Source organism: Zingiber officinale, chromosome 6A (genome assembly GCF_018446385.1).
Source record: "Zingiber officinale cultivar Zhangliang chromosome 6A, Zo_v1.1, whole genome shotgun sequence".
Lineage (NCBI taxonomy): Eukaryota > Viridiplantae > Streptophyta > Magnoliopsida > Zingiberales > Zingiberaceae > Zingiber > Zingiber officinale.
In genome coordinates, this window is record NC_055997.1 from 6,838,994 (window position 1) to 6,861,182 (window position 22,189).

A 22,189-nucleotide genomic window follows, 5' to 3' on the forward strand; every position below is an offset into this window, starting at 1 on the left:
TTTTCTTTGTCCTTGTTTTTCAATTTTGGGTAGGCATCCTTGATGTACCCCTCTTCGTTGCAGTTATAACATCGGACCTTTCTTTTGTTTCTAATCCTGTCCAAAAGTCGAAAAGACGGAAAGCTGGAGATGTGGCGCTCACGCTGACCTCTGGTGGACTCCGCGCGGACCTGCAAAACAGACTACGTCAGTGCCGAGTTAGGGAAGGGGTCCCCGACGTTGGCCCTCCGACGCTCAAGTTAGTCATCGACGATGAGAAATGAAGCGGAGCAACAAGAAGACTACAGTAGCATAAACAGTGAATATCACATGTAATGCGTACCTCCACCAATGCTTAGCCCCCTTTTATATAGAGTTTCGATAGCGCGCGTGCACGCTTCCCAATGTGAGCACGTATCTCAAAGCTTGCCCTAAAAAGATGTGTCAGTAAAGTGTCCCTGACATAGTACCTTAATGGGCCGAGCATATCTCTGAAGTGATAGTGGAACCTTCCACTGTACGATCTTCTAGCAACCCATGCCCGGTGTCGGTGGCATCAATTCCCAAAAGGATGTTAAGGGATATCAATGTACTGTACCACCAGGCCGAGCAGGTGGGCTACTCGACCATCTATTTGCCACTCTGGTGCCTCATCCGGTCGGCCAGAACCTCAAGACTCGCATGAACGAAGTTCCACCATGCCACTGTCAAGACCCGCTATCAGGCTGAGCGGGGTAGTTCCTCAACCCTGTCGGTGTCATGTTTTGCTGTCTGGCCGAGCGGGGTAGCCACTCGGCTCAACTTCTGCACATCGTTCTCCCTTGAGCATCAGTTGTTTGATTGCTCCCCGTGTCGAATGCAACGGCGGGTCGGAGAGGCCTACCCAATAGGGGCATGCTTCGCTCGACCGGCCGATGCCATCTGGGCATTGACTGCCTTGACCTTGACCTCCATCATGGCAGTGGGGTGGGGCCTTTCATCATCACCGCATCAGTTCCGATAATGCTTTCTCGTCTATGATCTAATTTTAGATTTAAAAAATTTATTAAATTTTTTTTACTAGTAGGGTCGCTTCATCTTCGTCGATTGACGCGTCAGAGTCAGGATCTTCCTTATTAACTTTCAAGGCAATATTATTGTTCAACTTTTTGATTTCTTTAGAATATGCACATCGAGTTTTGTGAAGTTCAAAAGTAGAAAACAAATTCTCTAGAGTACTTATCTCGAAGTCCTTAGAGATGTAGTATGCATCTACTAAGGATGACCATTCTAGGGTTCTAAGGAAGGCGTTGAGTGTGTACCAGATTAAGTCTCGATTCGTTACCATTTTCTCCAAGATTATTGAGTTGAGTGATGAGTTCTTTGATCCGTGCTTGGAGTTGCACTACATTTTCTCCATTGTTCATTCACAGGTTTGTTAGCTGGGTTCGGAAGATGTCTTGCCTTGCTAACTTTACTTCTGAAATGCCTTTGTAGAGTTCTAGGAACTTTTTCCAAATCTCTTTAGCGGAGTCATAGCTGCCGATTCGATTTACTTCCTGGGGTGGAAGGACGTTGAGCTGATGAAACTCTGCTTTACCATTCACCACGAAGTCGGCTTGCTCCTTCTTTGTCCACTGATATTCTTCTTCGTCTTTCGAAACTACAAAGCCATATTTCATAATTAATAGAATTTCAAAATCTGTTTTAAAGAATACCTCCATCTGACGTTTCCATTATGCAAAGTCTCCCTCAAATTTTGGTGGGTGAATGCTTGCACCGACCATCGTCTCATTGCTTCAGTCAGCGGTTAGTCATTCTTAGGTGTCCTGGCTTTGATACCACTTGTTAGGACCTTTAGCGGCCAACTTGAGGGAGTGAATTGCCTATGAAACAACCTTTCTTGTTCTTTAAACTCAGATTAGTAGCAACGGTATAGTTAAGAATGAATTTAAAAAAAACTGAAAGAAGAGGCGTAAGGTTTACTTGGTTACAACCTAGATGGTTGTTAATCCAAGATAAATGAAAAGCTCTAAAAGATCTCCTTTGGTGAAGGTGAAGAAGCCTCTTGCACTTGTTGATTGCTCGGACTATTGTTAGAAAATGAATACTAGAGTTGATACTGAAGTTGTTGTCTATTTCCTAGCCTCAGGGGTCTTTTTATAGCTCCTAGAAAATCCTATCCGTGGGTGGAAGACGCCTCCAACAGGTTGGAAGACGCCTCCAATGAGGCGCCAAAGGATAAAGCTTTATCCTTTGACAACGACAATATTTTTCTGGTCGAAGGCGCCTTCCATAGGGTTGGAAGGCGTCTTCATACTGTTCATTGAAGGCGCCTTCTAGCCATGGAAGGCGCCTTCCATAGTGAGGCATGAGAGGCGCCTTCAACTCCCTTTGAAGGCGTCTCCAGCAGTACTTCCAACCATCTTTTGCGCTTGTGCTGCTCCGATCGCCTGAGTAATTTCGGTCAACCAGAATAGAGCTCACCAAAACCCATTTTTTGGCCTTCTCCTCGAGCAGGCTTCCTCCCCAGCTTCTCATCCCTCAAACGTTGCGCACGTTCTTCTCGTCCACTGGTGTACTATTCTGCAGCACTTCATCCCTCTGATGCACCAAGGCCGTCAACTCCATTCTCGTGCCATCCTTTTTACTTGTTGCGTCTTTCGCTCGACTTTTTGTGTTCCTAAGCTCCTGCACAGTTAGACATAAGGATCAAACACCAACAAGACCTAACCTAACTTGGTTGATCACATCAAAACTATCTTGGAGTACCAACAATTGTGTCTAAGTGTGAGAATTTAGGAACACAAGAAGTAGAACGGAAACCCAACCAATGAGAAGGATGGAACAAGAAGCGAGTCGATGAGCTCGGTGCATCCAAGGGATGAGGTTCTATGGAAGAGTATACCAGCGGATGAGAAGGATGTGTGCAATGCTTTCGAGGGATGATTGAAGAAGACTGCTCGAGGAGAAGACCGGAGTTGGGTTCGGGTGAGCTTAACTCTGGATGGTCGGAGAATCATCCAAGTGACCAGAGCAGCAGTTAGACAAGTCAACACAAAGTTGACTTATCCAGGTGCCTGGACCATGTCTAGGCGCTTGGACTCTAGACACCCAGACCAGTCCAAGCGCCAGACCAGCCTGGTACAGACAGACACCTCTTTGGACCATTACAGCTAGTATAACTCTCAGAGTCCAAGTCGGCACCAATCCAGGCGCTAGGGCGAGGATAAAATATTATCATCAAGCTATTGAAGATCCATTTCGAAACAAATAAGGTGCATCGCTAGGGGCGCTCGGACCTGCTCCAGGCACCCTAACCTGCCACATCAGCCAACGGATAAATTCGACCAGTAGGCTATAAATAGAGTCCTGGTCTTAGGAGTTAATCACAACATTTGTAAATGACACACTCTGTACTTGAATTCTATTTATGTTTTAAAGTTTGCACTTTCATTATTGTAAGGGCGAGGATAAAATATTATCATCAAGCTATTGAAGATCCATTTCGAAACAAATAAGGTGCATCGCTAGGGGCGCTCGGACCTGCTCCAGGCACCCTAACCTGGCACATCAGCCAACGGATAAATTCGACCAGTAGGCTATAAATAGAGTCCTGGTCTTAGGAGTTAATCACAACATTTGTAAATGACACACTCTGTACTTGAATTCTATTTATGTTTTAAAGTTTGCACTTTCATTATTGTAAGAGGCTACTCCATCTTCGTCAAAAGGAGATCTTTAGTGGAGCTTTACATCACCTTGGATTAGTAACCTCGCCAGTTGCAAACCAAGTAAATTATGCCTCATCTTTTAATTTATGTTTATTGTTTTAATTAATCTAACATTGTGTCCTTGCTGAGCTTGAAAGCAAGATAAAAAGTTTTAATTCTAACTTGTAGGCTATTCACTACCTCTAGCCAGTCTCATCGGATCAACAAGTGATATTAAAGTCAAGTTGCTTCAGAAGGACTCATTGTTGTCTAAAGCACAAATTGTGGGAGAGAGCATTCATCCACCAAAGTTCGAGAGGGATTTCACCAATTGAAAAAAAATGGAGGTACTTTTTTAAACTGACTTTGATATTTTATTAACTATCAAGTATGATTTTGTAGCACCCAATAATCAAAATGGAGATGAAAAAGAAGAAAATCACTGGACCAAGAAAGAGCAAGCAGATTTCGTGGTCAATGACAGAGCTGAGTTTCATCTGCTCAGTGTTCTACCATCTCAAGAAGTCAACCAGATTGGAGCCTACGAGTTGTCCAAAGAACTAAGGGAGAAGTTCCTAGAGTTGCACGAAGGAACCTCAGAGGCTAAGCTAGTGAAACGAGATCTACTCCGGAATCAATTGACAAACCTTCGAATGGAAAAGGGAGAAACAGTGGCTCAACTACACACGAAGATCAAGACACTAATCACCAGACTTAACAACCTCAGAGAAGTGGTAACAAATAGAGATTCAATAAGGTATGCTTTAAATGCATTCTCGAGAACTCTCGAATGGATCTCGATAGTAGACACCAACTACATTTTCAAGGATCTCGAGGTAAGTAATTTAGAAAATTTATTTTCTATTTTTAAATTACATGAATCTAGATGTGTAGGCATAAGAAAGGACAAGAAGCAAAACATCAACATTGGCCTGAACACGAGAAAGGTCGAATCAACTTCTAACACATCTCTTGATGAAGTTGAAAAAACTTACGTGGTAAAAACATTTTTAAAGTTCTTTAAAACTAACAAATTCAACAAGTCTCAGGCTAAGAAGCTTCCGCGAAACAAGAGAAGAGTACGATACTACAACAAGAGTATGATACTACAACTGGGATGAGGATGGACACATAAAAGAGAGATGTCCGAAATTAAAAGGCAAAGACCATGTAACGCCCACGAAATGCTAAGCTATACCTAGGAGTATTTTTCTTTAAAATAGAAGAATAAAAGAAAGAAAGAGAAAAATGGAAAAATAGAAACCAAAATAAAAAGAGGTGAGGACAAGGATTGAACCTTGAACCTCCCACAAATGATAGAGTTAAATTGGTGCATAGAACCACTAGAGCAATGAATGATATGTGAATAGGAAAGAATGGAAATATTAGTTAAAGGTGAGAAGATGGTTAAGTAAAGGAACAAGAGAAAACCAAGTAGCTTACTTTCTCTTCCTCTTGGTTAAGAGAAGAAGCAAGCAAAAGACAAGTTGCTTGCTTCCCTCCCTCTCTCTATTTTCGTGAGATTAAAGGAATGGGGAAATAGAGGGGTTGAGGGAATGAATGAGGACATGCTTCAATTACATGGAAATAAATAGAATGGAGAGAAGAAAAGTAAGAGATTAATCCTTCCTTCTTCTTCTTCCTCCTTCCTTCTCCTTCTTCATTCCCCACCGAAACCAAAAGCTCTCCCTCTCCTCATTTCCAAAAGCTAAGCTAAGGTTCCTCACCAAGAAAACTAATTTACAAGAAAGAGCCTTCAAGGTCTACCCCTTCCAAGCAAGAGAAATCGAAGGAAGTGCTAGAAGAAGAAGCTCTCTTCTTCCTCTTCACCTAGAGTATCTTTCCTTAAGAAAAACCACAAGCGAAAGGAAGTAAATATCCCCTCACCTGTGGTACAAGTTGCTTTTGTTTTTACATAAGAATAGAATGCTTAAAACCTAGGGTCACAAGTTGGAACTTTCGGCCAAGTATAGAAAAAGGACCTAGGAAAGCTTAAGCCCTAAACTAACCATGTTCACTACATTATGATATGTATGCTATGTTAAGGGATTGGGTTGGTTTTTCTTATGCTTGAATGTTGCTTAAAGCTTAGCTTACTCTTCATGTATGTCTCGGCTAAGAACAGAATTTGGGTTTTAAAGAAGCTAAAAAGTTAACCTAGCATGCTCATGTACCTCTTGATAATATGATATGAATTTAGCTAGGTGTTCATGCTTTTATGTTGTTTTAAAGTTAGCTTTCCCTTCATGTATGTTTCGGCCAAGAACAAAATTAGGGTTTTAAAGAAGCTAAAAAGTTAACCTAGCATGCTCATGTACCTCTTGATAATATGATATGAATTTAGCTAGGTGTTCATGCTTTTATGTTGTTTTAAAGTTAGCTTTCCCTACATGTATGTTTCGGCCAAGAACAAAATTAGGGTTTTAAAGAAGCTAAAAGTTAACCTAGCATGCTCATGTATCTCTTGATAATATGATATGAATTTAGTTAGGTGATTATGCTTATATGTTGATTAAAACCTAGTTTTCTCTTCATGGATGGTTCGGCCAAGAATCAAAATTAGGGTTTAGAGAAGCTAAAAGGTTAACCTAGCATGCTCATGTACCTCTTGATAATATGATATGAATTTAGCTAGGTGTTTATGTTTACATGTTGTTTTAAAGCTTAACTTCCTTTTCATGTATGTTTCGGCCAAGAACCAAATTAGGGTTTAGAGAAGCTAAAAAGTTAACCTAGCATGCTTATGTACCTCTTGATGATATGATATGAATTTAGCTAGGTGTTCATGTTTACATGTTGTTTCAAAGCTTAACTTCCTTTTTATGTATGTTTCGGCCAAGAACCAAATTAGGGTTTAGAGAAGCTAAAAAGTTAACCTAGTATGCTCATGTACCTCTTGATGATATGATATGAATTTAGCTAGGTGTTCATGTTTACATGTTGATTTAAAGCTTAACTTCCCTTCATGAATGGTTCGGCCAAGAACCAAAATTAGGGTTTGGAGAAACTAAAAAGTTAACCTAGCATGCTCATGTGCCTCTTGATAATATGATATGAATTTAGCTAGGTGTTTATGCTTGCATGTTGCCTATAGCTTGGTTTCCTCTTTATGAGTGGTTCGGCCATTATGAGTTTAGAAGCTTAGATATGCCTCACATGATGCGTTATGAATTAGGAAATGTTATTTACTGATGCTATGCATGATTGTGTATTTTATGATTTGCTATGTGCCCAAAGATGCATGTTTTATGATATGATAAATAACATGTTCATTATGAATGCTTATGATCCATGCATGTGCTGTGTGCCCAAATATACATGTTTTATGATATGTTAAATGACATGTTCATTATGTATGCTTATGATCCATGCATGTGCTGTGTGCCCAAATATGCATGCTTTATGATATGGCAAATGACATGCTCATTATGTATGTTTATGATCCATGCATGTGCTGTGTGCCCAAATATGCATGTTTTACTCCTCATGATATGATAAGATATGTTATGTTATGATATGAACCATGATATGATATTTTACTTTGTATGGCTTGTACTAAGGGTGAGCTCCATAAGCGCCCCTAGGCCGACGGACTATGAACGAGTCTAGTAAAGGGATGAGCTCCTTAGTACGCCCCTAGGTCGACGGACTATGAACGGACCTAGATCCCTAGTAGGTTCGGGGCTAGCTACCCTGTCCTAGGGATTGCGCGCATTTATGTATGTATGTGGTACAAGCCGGGCCCTCACGATGATATTATGTTCAAGTACTATATGATATGTTTTAAAACATCTTGCATATGACATGACATATGTTTTAAAAGACATCTTGCATGATATGATTTATGATTTATATGACATGATGATTTATGATATGATATAGCATGATGTTATTTATGAGCTGATATGATATGATTTACGATATGACATGCTATGCTCTTATGATATTTTGATTTATGATATGATATAGCATGATGTTCTTTATGATTTATGATATAACATGCTGTGCCCTTATGATGTTAGATGATCATATTTTTATGGTTGTATGCTTATGTGTTTATGCTTGATATATGGATTTTTGTGAGTAGGAAAGGATCTTACTAAGCCTGTGTGCTTATAGCTTACTTTCCTTGTACCACAAATAAGGGCAAAGAATGGATGTCCTAAGGGAGCTGCAGGAGAGGCAAGGAGATGTGTGTGGTGGTGGCTCGGCTAAGGCAAATAAAGACCTGCTTAAGTTATTTGGTTATGTTAACATGGACTAAGTGTGTTATGTTATTTTCCATATGACTTCAAGATATTTTTAAGTGTTTTATTTTCGAAAGAAATTTTAATATGCATATATGTTTCCGTAAATAGAAATAGATAAGTAAAGTGACCCCGCCCTACTAGCAGGAGGGGCGGGCGTTACAGGTCATCTCATGTCGTCGACCGTCGGCCCTTATGTCATCGGCCCATTTGGAAACCTCTAATGTCGTCGACCGACGACCCTTGGCCGTGCCATTACTCACTAGGACTTTCCACCCCTGGTCAGTGATCTCACTTGGTTACCAGGATTCATAAACTCTAATACTTAAGCCTGGAGGTTTAGAGTTCGAATCCTAGGGGAGGCAAAAATCCACTGACCAGGGGTGGAAAGTCCTAGTGAGTAACGACACGGCCAAGGGTCGTCGGTCGACGACATTAGAGGTCGCCAAATGGGCCGACGATATAAGGGCCGACGATCGACGACATGAGAGGTCGCCAAATGGACCGTCAAATGGGCCAAGAGGACTGGGTCATTACAGACCAAGGATCAAGAAAGTCAAAACAAAGGAACCTCAAAGCAACTGGGATGAGTCATCAAAAAAATATGAACTAGAGAAATATGTCGAACTAGCAATGATGGTGAGTTACCAAATGGAGAGCATCGATGAAGGAGGAGCTACATCAGAAGATAGCAATAATGAAGAGGGAGAATCCCACTTCAGATCAGATATTGTAAATGATGTTTGCCTTCTACCTCATGATTAGTTATATTTTGGTATAACCTTAATGTCTAGATCAATGTGCAAACTCAAGTTTAAGAATAATAAATTGAAAAAAAAGGAAATATTGATTTGAAAATAAAATTAACTAATGCATGTCCATTAGAGCTTTTTGACAAAGTTCAAATGGAAAATTCTAAATTAAAAGAATAAATAGAATCCTTGAAAAAGAATAATGCATGTTCAAAATTTTCAAATTTCAAAAATTATAATAGTCTTAATTGGTATATTAGGAATTATAGAAATAAATTATAAAAGTAGATAGAAAATATATTCCACGAAATTTTTTGATGAATCCAGTAAATAAGAACTTATTTTGGGTTCCTAAATTCTACTTAGTTTAAATTAATTTTTATGCATGAATCAAATATAAATTTACTTCAACTTTTTGCTTACAAAGTTTAATTATTTCTTATAATTACTCTTCAAAATTTGAGTTGAAATTTTTTACTATGCTACAAGATGATTTTTTTCAACTAACAAATTTTTTTTTTCAAAATATTTTGACTTCTGTATAATTTTTAAAAATGCTTGATTGGAAAAATGAATTTCAACTTAGAAAAAATACTGTGAAAATCTATTTTTGAAAATTTTAATTTTTGTTATAGTGAATCAGATGTTCTGTTAGAATAATTTTTTGATAGTTAACCGATTTTTTATCAAAAAAAAATATATAATTTAAATTTTAAAATTCTTTCAGAGAAATTTAAAAAATTTTAATTTTTTTGGTGATTACTATTATATTTTAAGTAATGAGAAAAATTAGCTAGATTTTTAGACATGGAAAACTACTTTTATAAATTTAATTTTGAAAATAATTCTATTTGTTCAAAAAGATTTAATACGGTCAAATTAATATTTCTGTTTTGTCTAAAAATTTTACTCCTAAATCACATTGTTTATGGTTGAGTTTGATAAAAATTTACAGAATATTTTGACACATAAAAATAATTTTTAATTTATATTTTTCAAAACAATAAATTAATTGATTAACATATTACCTTTTAAAAAATTATTTAGAATAAAGTAATTTATTGAAACTTTGTTCAAACACCCCTAGATTTTTTTTTATATTTTTCTAATAGTTTTTTTTCTGATTATATCCCTAATAATTTTTTTGATGTGATAGGGGGAGTAATATTAGAGGATTAAATTTAGGGGGGTTTTATTGTAAAATTTATGCTTTAATTGTTATTTTATTTCACAAAATAAAATTTCATGTCTTTGTTTATTCTAACGTTAATTTGGATTGATATATATTAAAATGTGAGAGAATATAAGTATCCAAGGATAGTTTTTATGTGGTCAACCGAGTTAATTTAGATCCTGTTATATCTGATTCTTGTGTCTAAATATGAAGAAACTTAGGAACACAAGAAATAGAGTGGAAAACATAACTAGTGAGAAGGATAACATGATAAGCAAGTCAACAGGCTCGGTGCATCTTAAGGATGAGGTACTGTAGAAGAGTACACTAGCGGACGAGAAGGATGCGTGTAACACTTTCGAGGGACCAGAAGTCAGAGTGGAAGACTGTTCAAGGAGAAATCGAAAGTTGGATTCAGGTGAGGTCAACTCTAGGTGGCCGAAAAATCACCCAAGCCACCGAAGTAGCGAGACAAGTCAACACGAAGTTGACTTATCCAAGCACCTGGACCAAATTCAGGCGCTCAGACTCCAGGCGCTCGAACCAATGCAGGCGCTCGAACTAACTTGGTATAGCACAGGCGCCTCTTTGGACGGTTGCGATGAGGATAACTCTCAAAGTCCATGTCAATACCAATCCAGGCACCCAAACCGATCCAAGCACCCAGGTGAGGATAAAATATTATCATTAAGCCTTTGAAAAGGCGTTGCAAAATAGATAAGGTGCATTGCTGGGGGCGCCCAGACCTGCTCCAAGCGCCCGGACCTGCCAAGTTAGCCAATGGATAAATTCGGCCAGTAGGCTATAAATAGAATCTTGGTCCTAGGAGTTAATTACAACAGTTGTAAATGACACACTCTATACTCAAATTCTATTTACGCTTTAAAGTCTACGCTTTCATCATTATAAGAGACTACTCCACCTTCATCAAAAGGAGATCTTTAGTGGAGCTTTAATTTACATCGTCTTGGATTAGCAACTGTTGGGTTGCAATGTTGCAAACAAAGTCCCACATTGAAAATACATAGGAAATATCATAGATTTATAAGAGAAAGATATCTCCATTGGTATGAAGCCTTTTGGATAGAGCTCAAAAATAAAACCATGAGGGCTTAGGCCCAAAGTGGACAATATCATGTCATTATGAGGATATCTAAATTCCTTTTGGTCCTAACAGCAACCTCTTCGATTGTAAATCAAGTAAATTATGTCTCATCTTTTAATTTATGTTTATTATTTTAATTAATCTGACAGTATGTCCTTGCCGAGCTTAAAAGCAAGAGAAAAAGTTTTAATTCTAACTTGTAGGCTATTCACCCCCTTTAATCGGCCTCATCGGGACCAATACTGTCGATCTTCCACATTTTCTTCACCTCACCGACTTAAGCGTCAGAGTGGCTACATTAAGGATCCCCTGACCTTCTTGCTAACACTCCTTTCTCCTCAATCTTGTGATCTTGCAGGTGATCCCCCTTTGAGGTTTTTTCTCCATCAAGGTCCTCTTGCGGTCAACTTCAAAGTCATCTCGTCGGTGACCCCCCTGTTGGTGCAATATCCCCTGGGTCAAGGTTAACCAGGTTAACTAAGCTTGAGTTGACTCAAATTTGAGTCTTGATTTAGTTTCGATATTTGACAATATATGGAGATTGCAGGAGCAATCGTCCGATTGGGGATATTGTTGGTGAAATTCCCCTCTGGTTAAGGTTTGACCAATTTGATGTGAAGAAGAGTTAAGTAAGTCAAAGTTGACTGGATACTCGACTGTGAAAGCCCTAACTAGAGGTTAGGCAAGGAAAAGTCCTGGTGAGTGAAGCCAAGCAGATGGAAAATCTTAATGAGTGAAGCTGGGTGAAAGTCCTGGTGAGTGAAGTCAGGTATATGAAAAGTCCTAGTGAGTGAAGCTAGGCAGATGGAAAGACCTGGTGAGTGAAGTCAGACACGTGGAAATCCAGATGGGTTAAGGTTGATCAGACACCTAGTGTTGGGAAGTCCAAGTATGTCAAAGGAGTGACTGGATACTTGGCACAAGAAAATTCAGATGGGTCAAGGGTGGCTGGACATTTAGTGGAAGGAAGTCCAAGTGGGTCATGGAGGACCGGACCCTTGGCACGAGACGGTAAGTCCAAGTAGGTCAAGATTGATCGGTCACTTGGCATGAGGAGAAAAGTCCAAGTGGATCAAAGGATTGACCCGACACTTGGTGAAGAAGTCTTAGCAGGTCAAGGTTGACTGGATGCTAGGCATGAGGAGTTCCAACAAGTCATGGCTGACCGGATGTTGGATTTGGGAACCCTTGAGTTTGAGTTAAGTAAGTCAAGGGTAGTCAATCGATTAGCCGATCGATTGAACCGAAGCCCAATCGATCAACCGATCGATTGGGGAAGTGCTGTGATAACCTGTAGCCCAATCCATCGGTCAATCGATTAGGAGTGTTTATCGCGAGCACAGAATGCAACCCAATCAATCGGTCGATCGATTGGGGCTATATACCCTAAGCCTCTCGAATTGTAGTCGTCTTATCTAGAAGATGAAAAGGCGGGATCCTCACCGCCACCACTCAATCATGAGTCAAATCAACAAAATCCCAACAGCCACCTCAAAAAGACAACCTTAGTATGGTGGTACCACTCGGCGATTTTCCATTAATCCACATTTATGTCTAATTTAATAAGGACAATCATCACATAGATACGCCATCACACGTGTCATCTGCATTAAAGTTGCCTTACTCACACAGTTTTGAGGCATTGACCATGCAACGGTGGAATTATCACGATAACATCAACCCTAAAGGAAGTAGACCAATTGGTAGATCATACCTTGTTGATGTTACTTAGTCGGGCTCGGACTTCCTTCGACTAGATTTAAAGGAGAGGCTTGTGATACAATGTATTGTTGGTGCAATTTCCAGTAGGTCAAGGTTGACCTAGTTGACCAAGCGTAAACCTTGGTCATAGTTTCGATGTTTGACAATACAGAAAGACATGTAGACATGGACAATGCAGGTGCAGTTGTCCATGCGGAGAGATACTGATCAGCGTTTGATCAGGTTGGATGAAGAAGAGTCAAGTAGGTCAAGGTTGACCGGATACTTGACTGGGAAGTCCTAACTGGGATGTTAGGCAGTTCGGAAAGTCCTGGTGAGTGAAACCAGGCAGTTCGGAAAGTCCTGGTGAGTGAAGCCAGGCAGTTCGGAAAGTCCTGGTGAGTGAAACCAGGCAGTTCGGAAAGTCCTGGTGAGTGAAGCTAGGCAGTTCGGAAAGTCCTGGTGAGTGAAGCCAGGCAGTCGAGAAATCCTGGTGAGTAAAGCCAGGTGAAAATCCTAGTGAGTGAAGCTAGGTGAAAGTGAAAGTCCTGGTGAGTGAAGCCAGGCAGGGGAAAGACCTAGTGAGTGAAGCTAGGTAGTTGGAAAGTCCTGGTGAGTGAAGCCAGGCAGTTGGAAAGTCCTGGTGAGTGAAGACAGGCAGGGGAAAGACCTAGTGAGTGAAGCTAGGCAGTTTGGAAGTCCTGGTGAGTGAAGCCAGGCAGATGGAAAGTCCTGGTGAGTGAAGCCAGGCAGTTGGAAAGTCCTGGTGAGTAAAGCCAGGCAAGGGAAATCCAGATAGGTCAAGGTTGACCAGACATCTGGTGAAAAGTCCAAGCAGGGAGCTTGGCACGAGAAAAGTCCAAGTATGGAGACTTGGCACGGAAAAGTCCAAGCAGGGAGCTTGGCACGGGAGAAGTCCAAGTATGGAAGCTTGGCATGGGAAGTCAGAGAGGGCTCGGTAGCTCGGTAGCTCGGTAGCTCGGTAGCTCGTAGCTCGGCAGCTCGCTCTCCGGACTAGGTCAGAGAGGGCTCGGTAGCTCGTTCTCTGGACCAGATAGAGTCGGAGAGGGCTCGGTAGCTCGGTAGCTCGGTAGCTCGTAGCTCGGCAGCTCGCTCTCCGGACTAGGTCAGAGAGGGCTCGGTAGCTCGTTCTCTGGACCGGATGGAGTCGGAGAGGGCTCGGTAGCTCGTAGCTCGGTAGCTCATTCTCTGGACCGGACGAAGTCGGAGAGGACTCGGCAGCTCGTTCTCCGGACTAGGTCAGAGAGGGCTCGGTAGCTCGGTAGCTCGACTGATCGGTCTGGTGACCGATCGGTCTGGTGACCGATCAGTAACCAAACAGAATGCTTTTGTGGATTATCTGATCGGTCTGGAGACCGATCAGAAAGCAAACAGAAGAAGAAGAAGGAGAAAGGCTGATCGGTCCAGGGACCTATCAGACTCCTCCTGGACCGATCAGGGCATAGCCTGATCGGTCCAGGCTTAGCCTGATTGGTCCCCAAGACCGATCAGAACACTCCTGGACCGATCAGGAGTGTGCCTGATCGGTCCAGGCCCTAGCCGTTGCGACACAACGGCTAGTTTATGTGTCTTCTTCTTCGCAGGATATATATCGAGGTCTAGGGCCTCTACAAAAACAGTTCTTGCTCTTCCTCCTTACGGCGATTTGAGCTTTGCTGAGCTTCTCTTCGCTGAAGCTTCGTGTGAGCTTCCCTCGACTGGTTGATCAGCTGCTGTTGGCATCATCCGTGAAGTTGCTGCTTCATCAACGGACTTCAGTCTGCTTCATCAACGGACTTAAGTCGACGAGAAGAAGGCAAGCAAACTTGGTAGAGTGTATTTACATTCATATTTTCCATTGTTTCTTGCTTTATTTCTTGTACTCCTTTATTGCTGTTGCAAAAGATATTGTGGCGAGGTTTCTCCACTCAGAAGGAGTTCATATTAGCCGGTTATCCGTGGTCTCATCCACCGACGGATTGATAGGCTTCGTCCACCTTACGGACACGCCGAGGAGTAGGAGTATCATCTCCGAACCTCGTTACATCGCTGTGCTTTAGGTTTGATTTCTCCATTTACATTTCTGTTGTTTATTTTCCGCTGCGCTAACCTGATTTATAGAAAGAAACGAACGATTTAGGACGACTATTCACACCCCCCTCTCTAGCCGCGACCATCGATCCTAACATGTATAAGTGGCTCCCATATAGGATGAGAAAGTCAATCTTTCGGTTAACGTGGAAGTCAAAAATTAAGGTAGGTCAACCTGAGTAAATAGTTGATCGAGACATCAGAGACCACCATCCAATCGGATCTCCGCCTCACGGGGCTCTGTCACCCTACATCCTTTTGCTCGGTTCCTGATCAGATTTTTCTACTCTCGAGGCTTTGCTCCCTTGCCTCCTTCTGATTGGCTCATAAGACCATGGGGCTCTACTCCCTTATATCGTTCTGCTCGGTTCTCGAACGAATTTCCTACTCCCGAGGCTCTGCTCCCCTATCTCCTCCTAATCGGCTCACATGATCACGGGGCTTTGCTCTTATATATCCTTCCACTGATTCTCAATCAGATCTCTGCCTCATGGGGCTCTGCTCCCTTATATCCTTCCACTTGGTTCTCGATAGGATTTCCTATTCTCGAGCTATGCTCTCCTACCTCTTGTCCTACTTGTGAAGTACGTTTTTTTTTTACTTCGCAGACATCTTACATTCTTTTACTACTATCTATCTTCCACATTTTCTCCACCTTACTGACTTAAGTGTCGGAGTGGCTGCGTCAGGGACCTCCTGACCTACTTGCTAACACTCCTTTCTCCTCCACCTTATGATCTTGCAGGTGATCCCCCTTCGAGGTTTTTTATCCTTTGATGTCCTCTTGCGGTCAACTTTAAAGTCATCTAGCCGGTGACCCCCTTTCTTCTCTTTCTTAGTATTCTTGCTGTTAACTTTAAAGATATCACGTTGGTGGTCCAACTTTTACCGATTTCATACGGGATCATGGTTCATTCGAGATAAGATTTGACTGTGATATCATGGTTAATTAATTGGAATACTTTATTACGATTAGGAAGAGAGACAACCATGGAATCCACATACATAATAAACAGGAAAGAAACCATTAGAGGACGATTTATTTGCATCCAAAACCGCTGAGAATTGGCAATGTAGCACTTGCTCTTACAGATAATGATTCAGGTACTCATCCACAGAAATATATTTGACATCAGGGTAGAGCTCCGAAGCCTCCACGCCGAATGATGGTTCGATCTCGAAGTTGGTGTGGTCGCCATCGATGAACGCCAAGTGATAGGTCGCATAACTTAAGCTCAATGGAACCGGAGACTCTGCACAAAAAAGAGGGAAAGGGAAAAACAATCAAACAAAGCAATCGAATCAAACTGTCTGTTGCTCTACTGAAAATTATGGTCCTAATTAATCAAAACCTTGGATCTTCTTCAGAACTTCTTCTTCGGATACGTAGACCTTCTCAAAGGTCTTGCCCACTTTCTTTTCCCAAAGGGAAACGAGCTCATTGTGAGACAAGATGTTGGCCGGTGGTTTCACGTAGAGAACCTTGTTCAGAGTTGCGGGATCATCCACTGCTCTGACAGTGTATGTTCCGACGTCGTCTTCATCAACAAACACAGCTGTTGAATTGGCAAATTAACAGAATGGATCGAAACTCATGATCGAACGCTGGAAACAAATATGATACTTAAATTAGTTTAGTTCGTCAATTACCTTTGACGTTCCCATCGCCCAAAATGATGACTTTGTCAGTAGGGAGACCCGTGGCTTCTGCCTGCGCAAGCGTTGAGAGGAAGTAGCCGGCGAAGAAGTTGCTGGCCACGAAGGTGTAAGGGATCCCCGAAGCCTCCACGGCCCTGCGAATCTGCACCTTGACGTCTAGCATTGACTTTACCGGCTCCACAGCGTGGCCTCGGTCAACGTCGTTCCCAAACTCGGAAGGTAAAAACCTCTGCATGTCGAACAGAGACATGCCACGCGTGGGTAAATATTGGTTGGTTTTGGGGGAGGAAGCGTGCGGACCTTGATGTCGGCGCCGGAATCTTTGATGGCGTCAATGATCTTGGTTTGGTCCTTCAGCTGCGAGGAGCCGACGGTGGAGATGACGACGTCGACTTGCTTGACGGCGCGCACCAGGCTCGCGTGGTCGTAAAAATTCCCCTGTTTTCGATTGAATTTTAGAGCAAAACCAAAATATTGCATCGACGGTCACAAATTCCTACAACAAAATGTGTTATTATACATGGACGAGGGTGACGCCGGCGGCCTCGAAGTCCTCGAAAAGCTTGGCCTTGGCGGGGTTCAGATCGGCGGCGGCGGCGGTCTCACGGACGAGGGCGAAGGTGGGGTGGCCGTGGCGGGCACTGGCGAGGACGATGTGCTTGCCAATGTAGCCGGTGGCGCCGATGACTAGAATCCTGCTCTTCGCTGCCATCCCTCGCTCGATCGATCGATCGATCGATCTCTTCTTTCTCAGCTTCTGCTTTTTAGTGTCCCCGATGACCAGTAAACGCATAGGAGACGAAAGCCTGCGGACGCCGTCGACTCTGTGCCGACGCAATAACATAATAATTAATAGTAATAATAGCATAAGTGGGCCCGGCGGCTGACGAACAGGCGGACGTGGAAGAAATAAGTGGGACGATAAATTTAAATTTTAGAGACGAATGAATAATCTAGATATATCGTAAGATAAGATGTCAATTTTCTGTGGGATATGATTTGAATTTTATCTTTAAAATACAACCAACGAGAACGTCTCCATCGATAGTGGTCAGAGAAAAACCTAAACGTAGATTTTGTATTTTTCAGTAAATTTGGAAGAAGTTAGAAAGCAAGATACTGCAGTCTTAGGTTCACAAAGGTGTCTGGTTCTTCATTAGATAAGGGCAACTATTCCCCGAGTATGTATATGCATATATATAGATGATTTTATTCGGAATCTGAGTCCGACGAAGATCGGTTAAGGTAACGTTAGCATTGATAGAGATGTGAGAACACACCTAGCGTATGTGCACCGGAAAGGAAGACCCCACGTGGAGCTCAAGGACAGTGGTGATGAGACCAGTGGTACTTAAGTTCTGCGCACACTCAGATAAGCACACGGAATGTTAGAGACTAGAAATCAAGGAAAAAGTCTCCAGCGCAGGCTCTCCGACGTTTAAATCAGGTACTTTTCCCCTAAAAGAACAGTGTACGAAGAAAACAAGACCTATAGAAGACGAGTGCGAATGTGCACGTATCTGACTAAGGGAGAGGATCTCCCTTTTTATATGATGTTGCATACCTTAATTCAGAGCATGTATGTTGTTAGAGAATGTCGGGTATCAGGACCCCACTTTTATGCACCGTATCAATAGATTTGATAGATTAGGCGACACACGTGGGCAACACAAGTGAGCACCTTTCATATGGAGAGGCATCTCCGTATGCGAGAGGTGCCCAAGCGCGTCACTCACACGTGTTGCCCAGTATAACAAAATCTTTCACGACGCAATCCTTCGTCGTGGCCCTCTCACGTCACTTAGGGTTTTACCGCTTACCCCTCGTCGTTCCTTGTCGCAACTCGTTGTGACGTCGTCCCTCGCCGACAGGTTGAAATTTTGTCGCCTACCCTGTGTATGTTCTTCTCAAACCTTCTGCTCCTTTCTTTCTGAATTTTTGGATGCATTCTAAAAAACATAATAAGATTACTGCCTTGAGACCTAATGCTACACTGACATTTTAGAAGACGGGAAGTGATATGAAAACACTCGAAAATTTCAAAAGTTTCTAATTTGATATTTGTACATTTCTCAAAGTATAGTGCATGCTAGTTCTGTGTTAAAACATCTAAAATCTTCTGTTCCTTTCTTTCTGAATTTTTGTATACATTCTAATAATCTTGGAGGCACTGCATCAATTATCCCTTTAGGCTTTGTTTGGTATGCTTGGTATGCATGATAGAATAGGATTAAAGATAGGATAAATAATCCCTCTTGAGGCCGAGGTATTATGAATCCTACTCCTAATCATTCACAATCCTACCTCTAATCAACTCTACCAAACACTTGATTAAAAACTTTTTGAAAATATAATTCTATTTTATCATGCATACCAAACATAGTCTTACTGTCAATATGTGTATATTTGGCTATGTTTACCATGCATTAGATATTTGAAAGTTTAATATTCAATTATTATTTGCCTAAATTGCCTTTTCCGTATGCACTAGCAATCTTTGAACTATTTTATTCTCTGATCAGCATAATTGGTTTAGGATTAGTATACATTGAATATAATTAAAATTCAATAATTGAACACTTAGGACCATGACACAGGGAGGTTAATTTCATCTTCATTCTGTATGAATATTACTCTCAGATCGGTCTGAATATTACTCTCAGATCGGTATGAAATTTCATCATCATCATTCTGTTTACCACTTGAGCATCTCCAACATCGAATGTGTGCAAGAAGGAAATGCTAATCATGCTTATGGGCTCTTCTTGTTAGTAACACTCAAGATCAAAAACATTAAATCAATTCATTCTATTTGTTACCATTCTTCTTGTTAGTAACTACTATTCATTTCACCTATCCAGATCTGAGAAGCAAGATGACAGGGAGTAGATAAATGCCTAATTAACGATTACATATTTTGCGACAAGAACCCAGATTGTGTTGCCGTGTTTTGCGACAAGAAGCAAGATTGTGCTGCCATGTTTTTATATAATATGATGTACATGTGACATCTCATCTTCTTTTCTCTATGTCACTCTCTCTTTTACATCTTGTACTTTGGCATTGTGCCGTCGGCGAGGGACGGCGTTGCGCCGAGTTGCAGCGAGGAATGATGTCGTGGCGCAGCGACGAAACCTTAAGCAGCTAGAGGGACGACGAGGGGTCAGCGGTGAAACCCTAAGCGACGTGAGAGGGCCACGATGAAGGACTGCGTCGCGGCGATTTGTGGCGAGGAACGACGTCGCAGAGGATGGGCGTCGAGAGAGTTTTCCGGGACGGTGTGGGAAGATAAATGTCACGATGAAAAAGAAAATTAATAAAAACATCAAAATTAATTTTAAAAAAACGTTGACAGGGGCTGCCACCATGGCAGTCGCGCACAAGGCGCGTAGGAGATCGGGACTATATAAAAGCATCAACTACTACGATGCTTCGACAACCAACGCTTCATCGCAATCATTTGTTGTCGGTATATTGTACTTGCATTTACTTTACATTCATACTTGTATGAATCTGCTTCTTCTCCGAAAGTTTTCGGAGAGAACTATATTAATTTGTCCATCAGAAGTGATAAAAAAAATTTGGACCTTGGAGTAGTAATCGTCGGACTACGAACCAAGTACAACCAACCACGTCTTTGTTATATGTTTATTCCGCTGCTATTATTACTTGATTCAGTTTTGCGAAGTGAGGCGAAAAAGAAAAGATTTAAAACGAATTAGATTCACCACCCCTCTCGTCTTCTACGTTCCTCTAGGCACGACCACCATAGTCGCCTGCATAGCACGACCACCGCAGTCGCCTACTCAGCATGACTACAATAGTCGCCTGCTCAACACGACCAACATAGCCGCCGCACAACCACCGTTACTATCAACTCGGCATAACCACCACAGCCACCCACTCGACATCACCACCGCTACCGCTCTCTCAACATTGAGATAGGAGTACCTTACGACATGCAACAAGGATATGACCGCTCACTCAGACTTACGGTAGGCTCAAAGCCTCTAGCCTAGTGTTACAGTGCATGTTCCCTCGCCGCCAGAGACTGAGTATGTGTTTTTACACTACAAAATATTCTGATTCTCATGGCTTCGCTCCTTGTCCAAGCCCGGCTCTCTTGGATTCTCAGGGCTTCATTCCCTTCTATTCTTAAGGCTTCGCGCCCTGTCAATGCCTGACTCCCTTGGATTCTCAAGGCTTCTCTCCCTTCGATTCTTAGGGATTTGCTCCCTATCAGGGCTCGACTCTCTCAAATTCTCAAGGCTTCACTCCCTTCGATTCTCAGGGCTTCACTCCCTCTGATTCTTAGGGCTTCACTCCCTATCAAGGCCTAGCTCCGTTCGATTTGCAAGGCTTCGCTCCGTCCGATTCTTAAGGCTTCCCTCGTTGTCAAGACCCGGCTCTCTCTGATTCTCAGGGCTTCGTTCCCTTCAATTCTTAGGGTTTCTCTCCCTTTACAACCATGGGCTCTGCTCCAACTTACAACCATGAGCTTTGCTCCCACTTATGGCCATATGATGGGCTCCACTCCCACTTGTGGCCATGAGCTCTGCAACTCTTCTCCCTCTTTAGGGCCACAGGCTCCACTCCTACTTACAGTCACGGACTCTACTCCCTCTTTACTAACATGGTATCCACTCCCACTTATAAACACGGGCTCTGCTCCCGCTTATAGCTATGGGCTTTGCTCCCACTTATGGCCACAGGCTTTGCTCCCTCTTTACTACCACAAGTTTCGATCCCACTTATGGCCATAGGCTCTGCTCCCTCTGACAACCACAAGATATGTTACAGCTCCCCAATCAAAGAGTAAGAGCCTAGCTCCCTGATCAAAGACTAGGACCCTAGATCCTCGATCAAAGACTAGGGGCACAACTCCTTGATAATAGACTAGGGGCACAACTCCCTGATAAGAGATTAAGGACATAGATATCCAATCATGATCTAGGGGCCTAGCTCCCCTATTAGATACCCAGCTCCTCAATTGGATACTCACGGGCTCTGTCCCTTAGACTATCAAGACTCTACTCTTAGCGATTTCTTTATGACTATGCAGTTGGGAGCAATTCCGCTTTTCAATAGGCTTAGTCCAATCAATCAGACTCATGCATGTTGGTGCAGTTTGTACTAACGGTCTAACTCAGGTTTTGATGAATGATAAGTAAGTTGAGTTAGGTCTTGTTGTGATCTAACTACTTGATTAAGTGTGCAGGAGAAGTCTAGATAGGTCGACGGACTGACTAGATATCTGGCAGGAAATCATCTAGGTCAACGGGCTAACGGATAGTTGATACGAAGTCCAGATATGTCGACGGGCTGACCGTATATCTGGCGAGAAGTCCAGCTAGGTCAATGGGTCGATCGGATAGCTTGCATGAAGTCCAGACAGGTCGACGGCCTGACCAGATGTCTAGCAAATTGGTAAGTTAAGGTAAGTCATTGGAGGAGAATGACCTTGTGAGGACACGTCCTGGTTGAGGGACAGTAGGATTCAATCCAATTTAGGTCTATTTGGAATCCCTAAATTGAGACCTCAACTAGTATCTAGTCCTGGGAGGATAGGAACTAATTACTACTCTTTATTATTAATTATTATTATCCTTGTATTGCAGGTTATTTGGAATAACATTATTTTGCAGGACAAAGGAGAAAATTTACCTTCGGATGAACAATGTCCGAAGGCGCCTTCAAGGCACCTTCGTACTATTCATAGAAGGCGTCATCCATAGCTATGGAAGGTGCAGTCTTGAGAAGGCTTTGATAGAACACTGATATACGAGCTA

General features: G+C 42.1%; 1 protein-coding gene across 1 annotated transcript; it reads right to left on the reverse strand.

Annotated features, from left to right (window-relative positions):
• Positions 1–15,686: 15,686 nt before the first annotated feature.
• On the reverse strand, positions 15,687–17,225 carry LOC121993683 (phenylcoumaran benzylic ether reductase Pyrc5-like). Its single transcript, XM_042548035.1, has 5 exons — positions 16,921–17,225; positions 16,701–16,838; positions 16,392–16,629; positions 16,094–16,297; positions 15,687–15,994 (listed from the first exon to the last, which is right to left on the reverse strand). Exons 1-5 carry the CDS (start codon positions 17,191–17,193, stop codon positions 15,828–15,830), a joined length of 1,020 nt encoding a protein of 339 aa, XP_042403969.1. The 5' UTR covers positions 17,194–17,225; the 3' UTR covers positions 15,687–15,827.
• Positions 17,226–22,189: the final 4,964 nt, after the last annotated feature.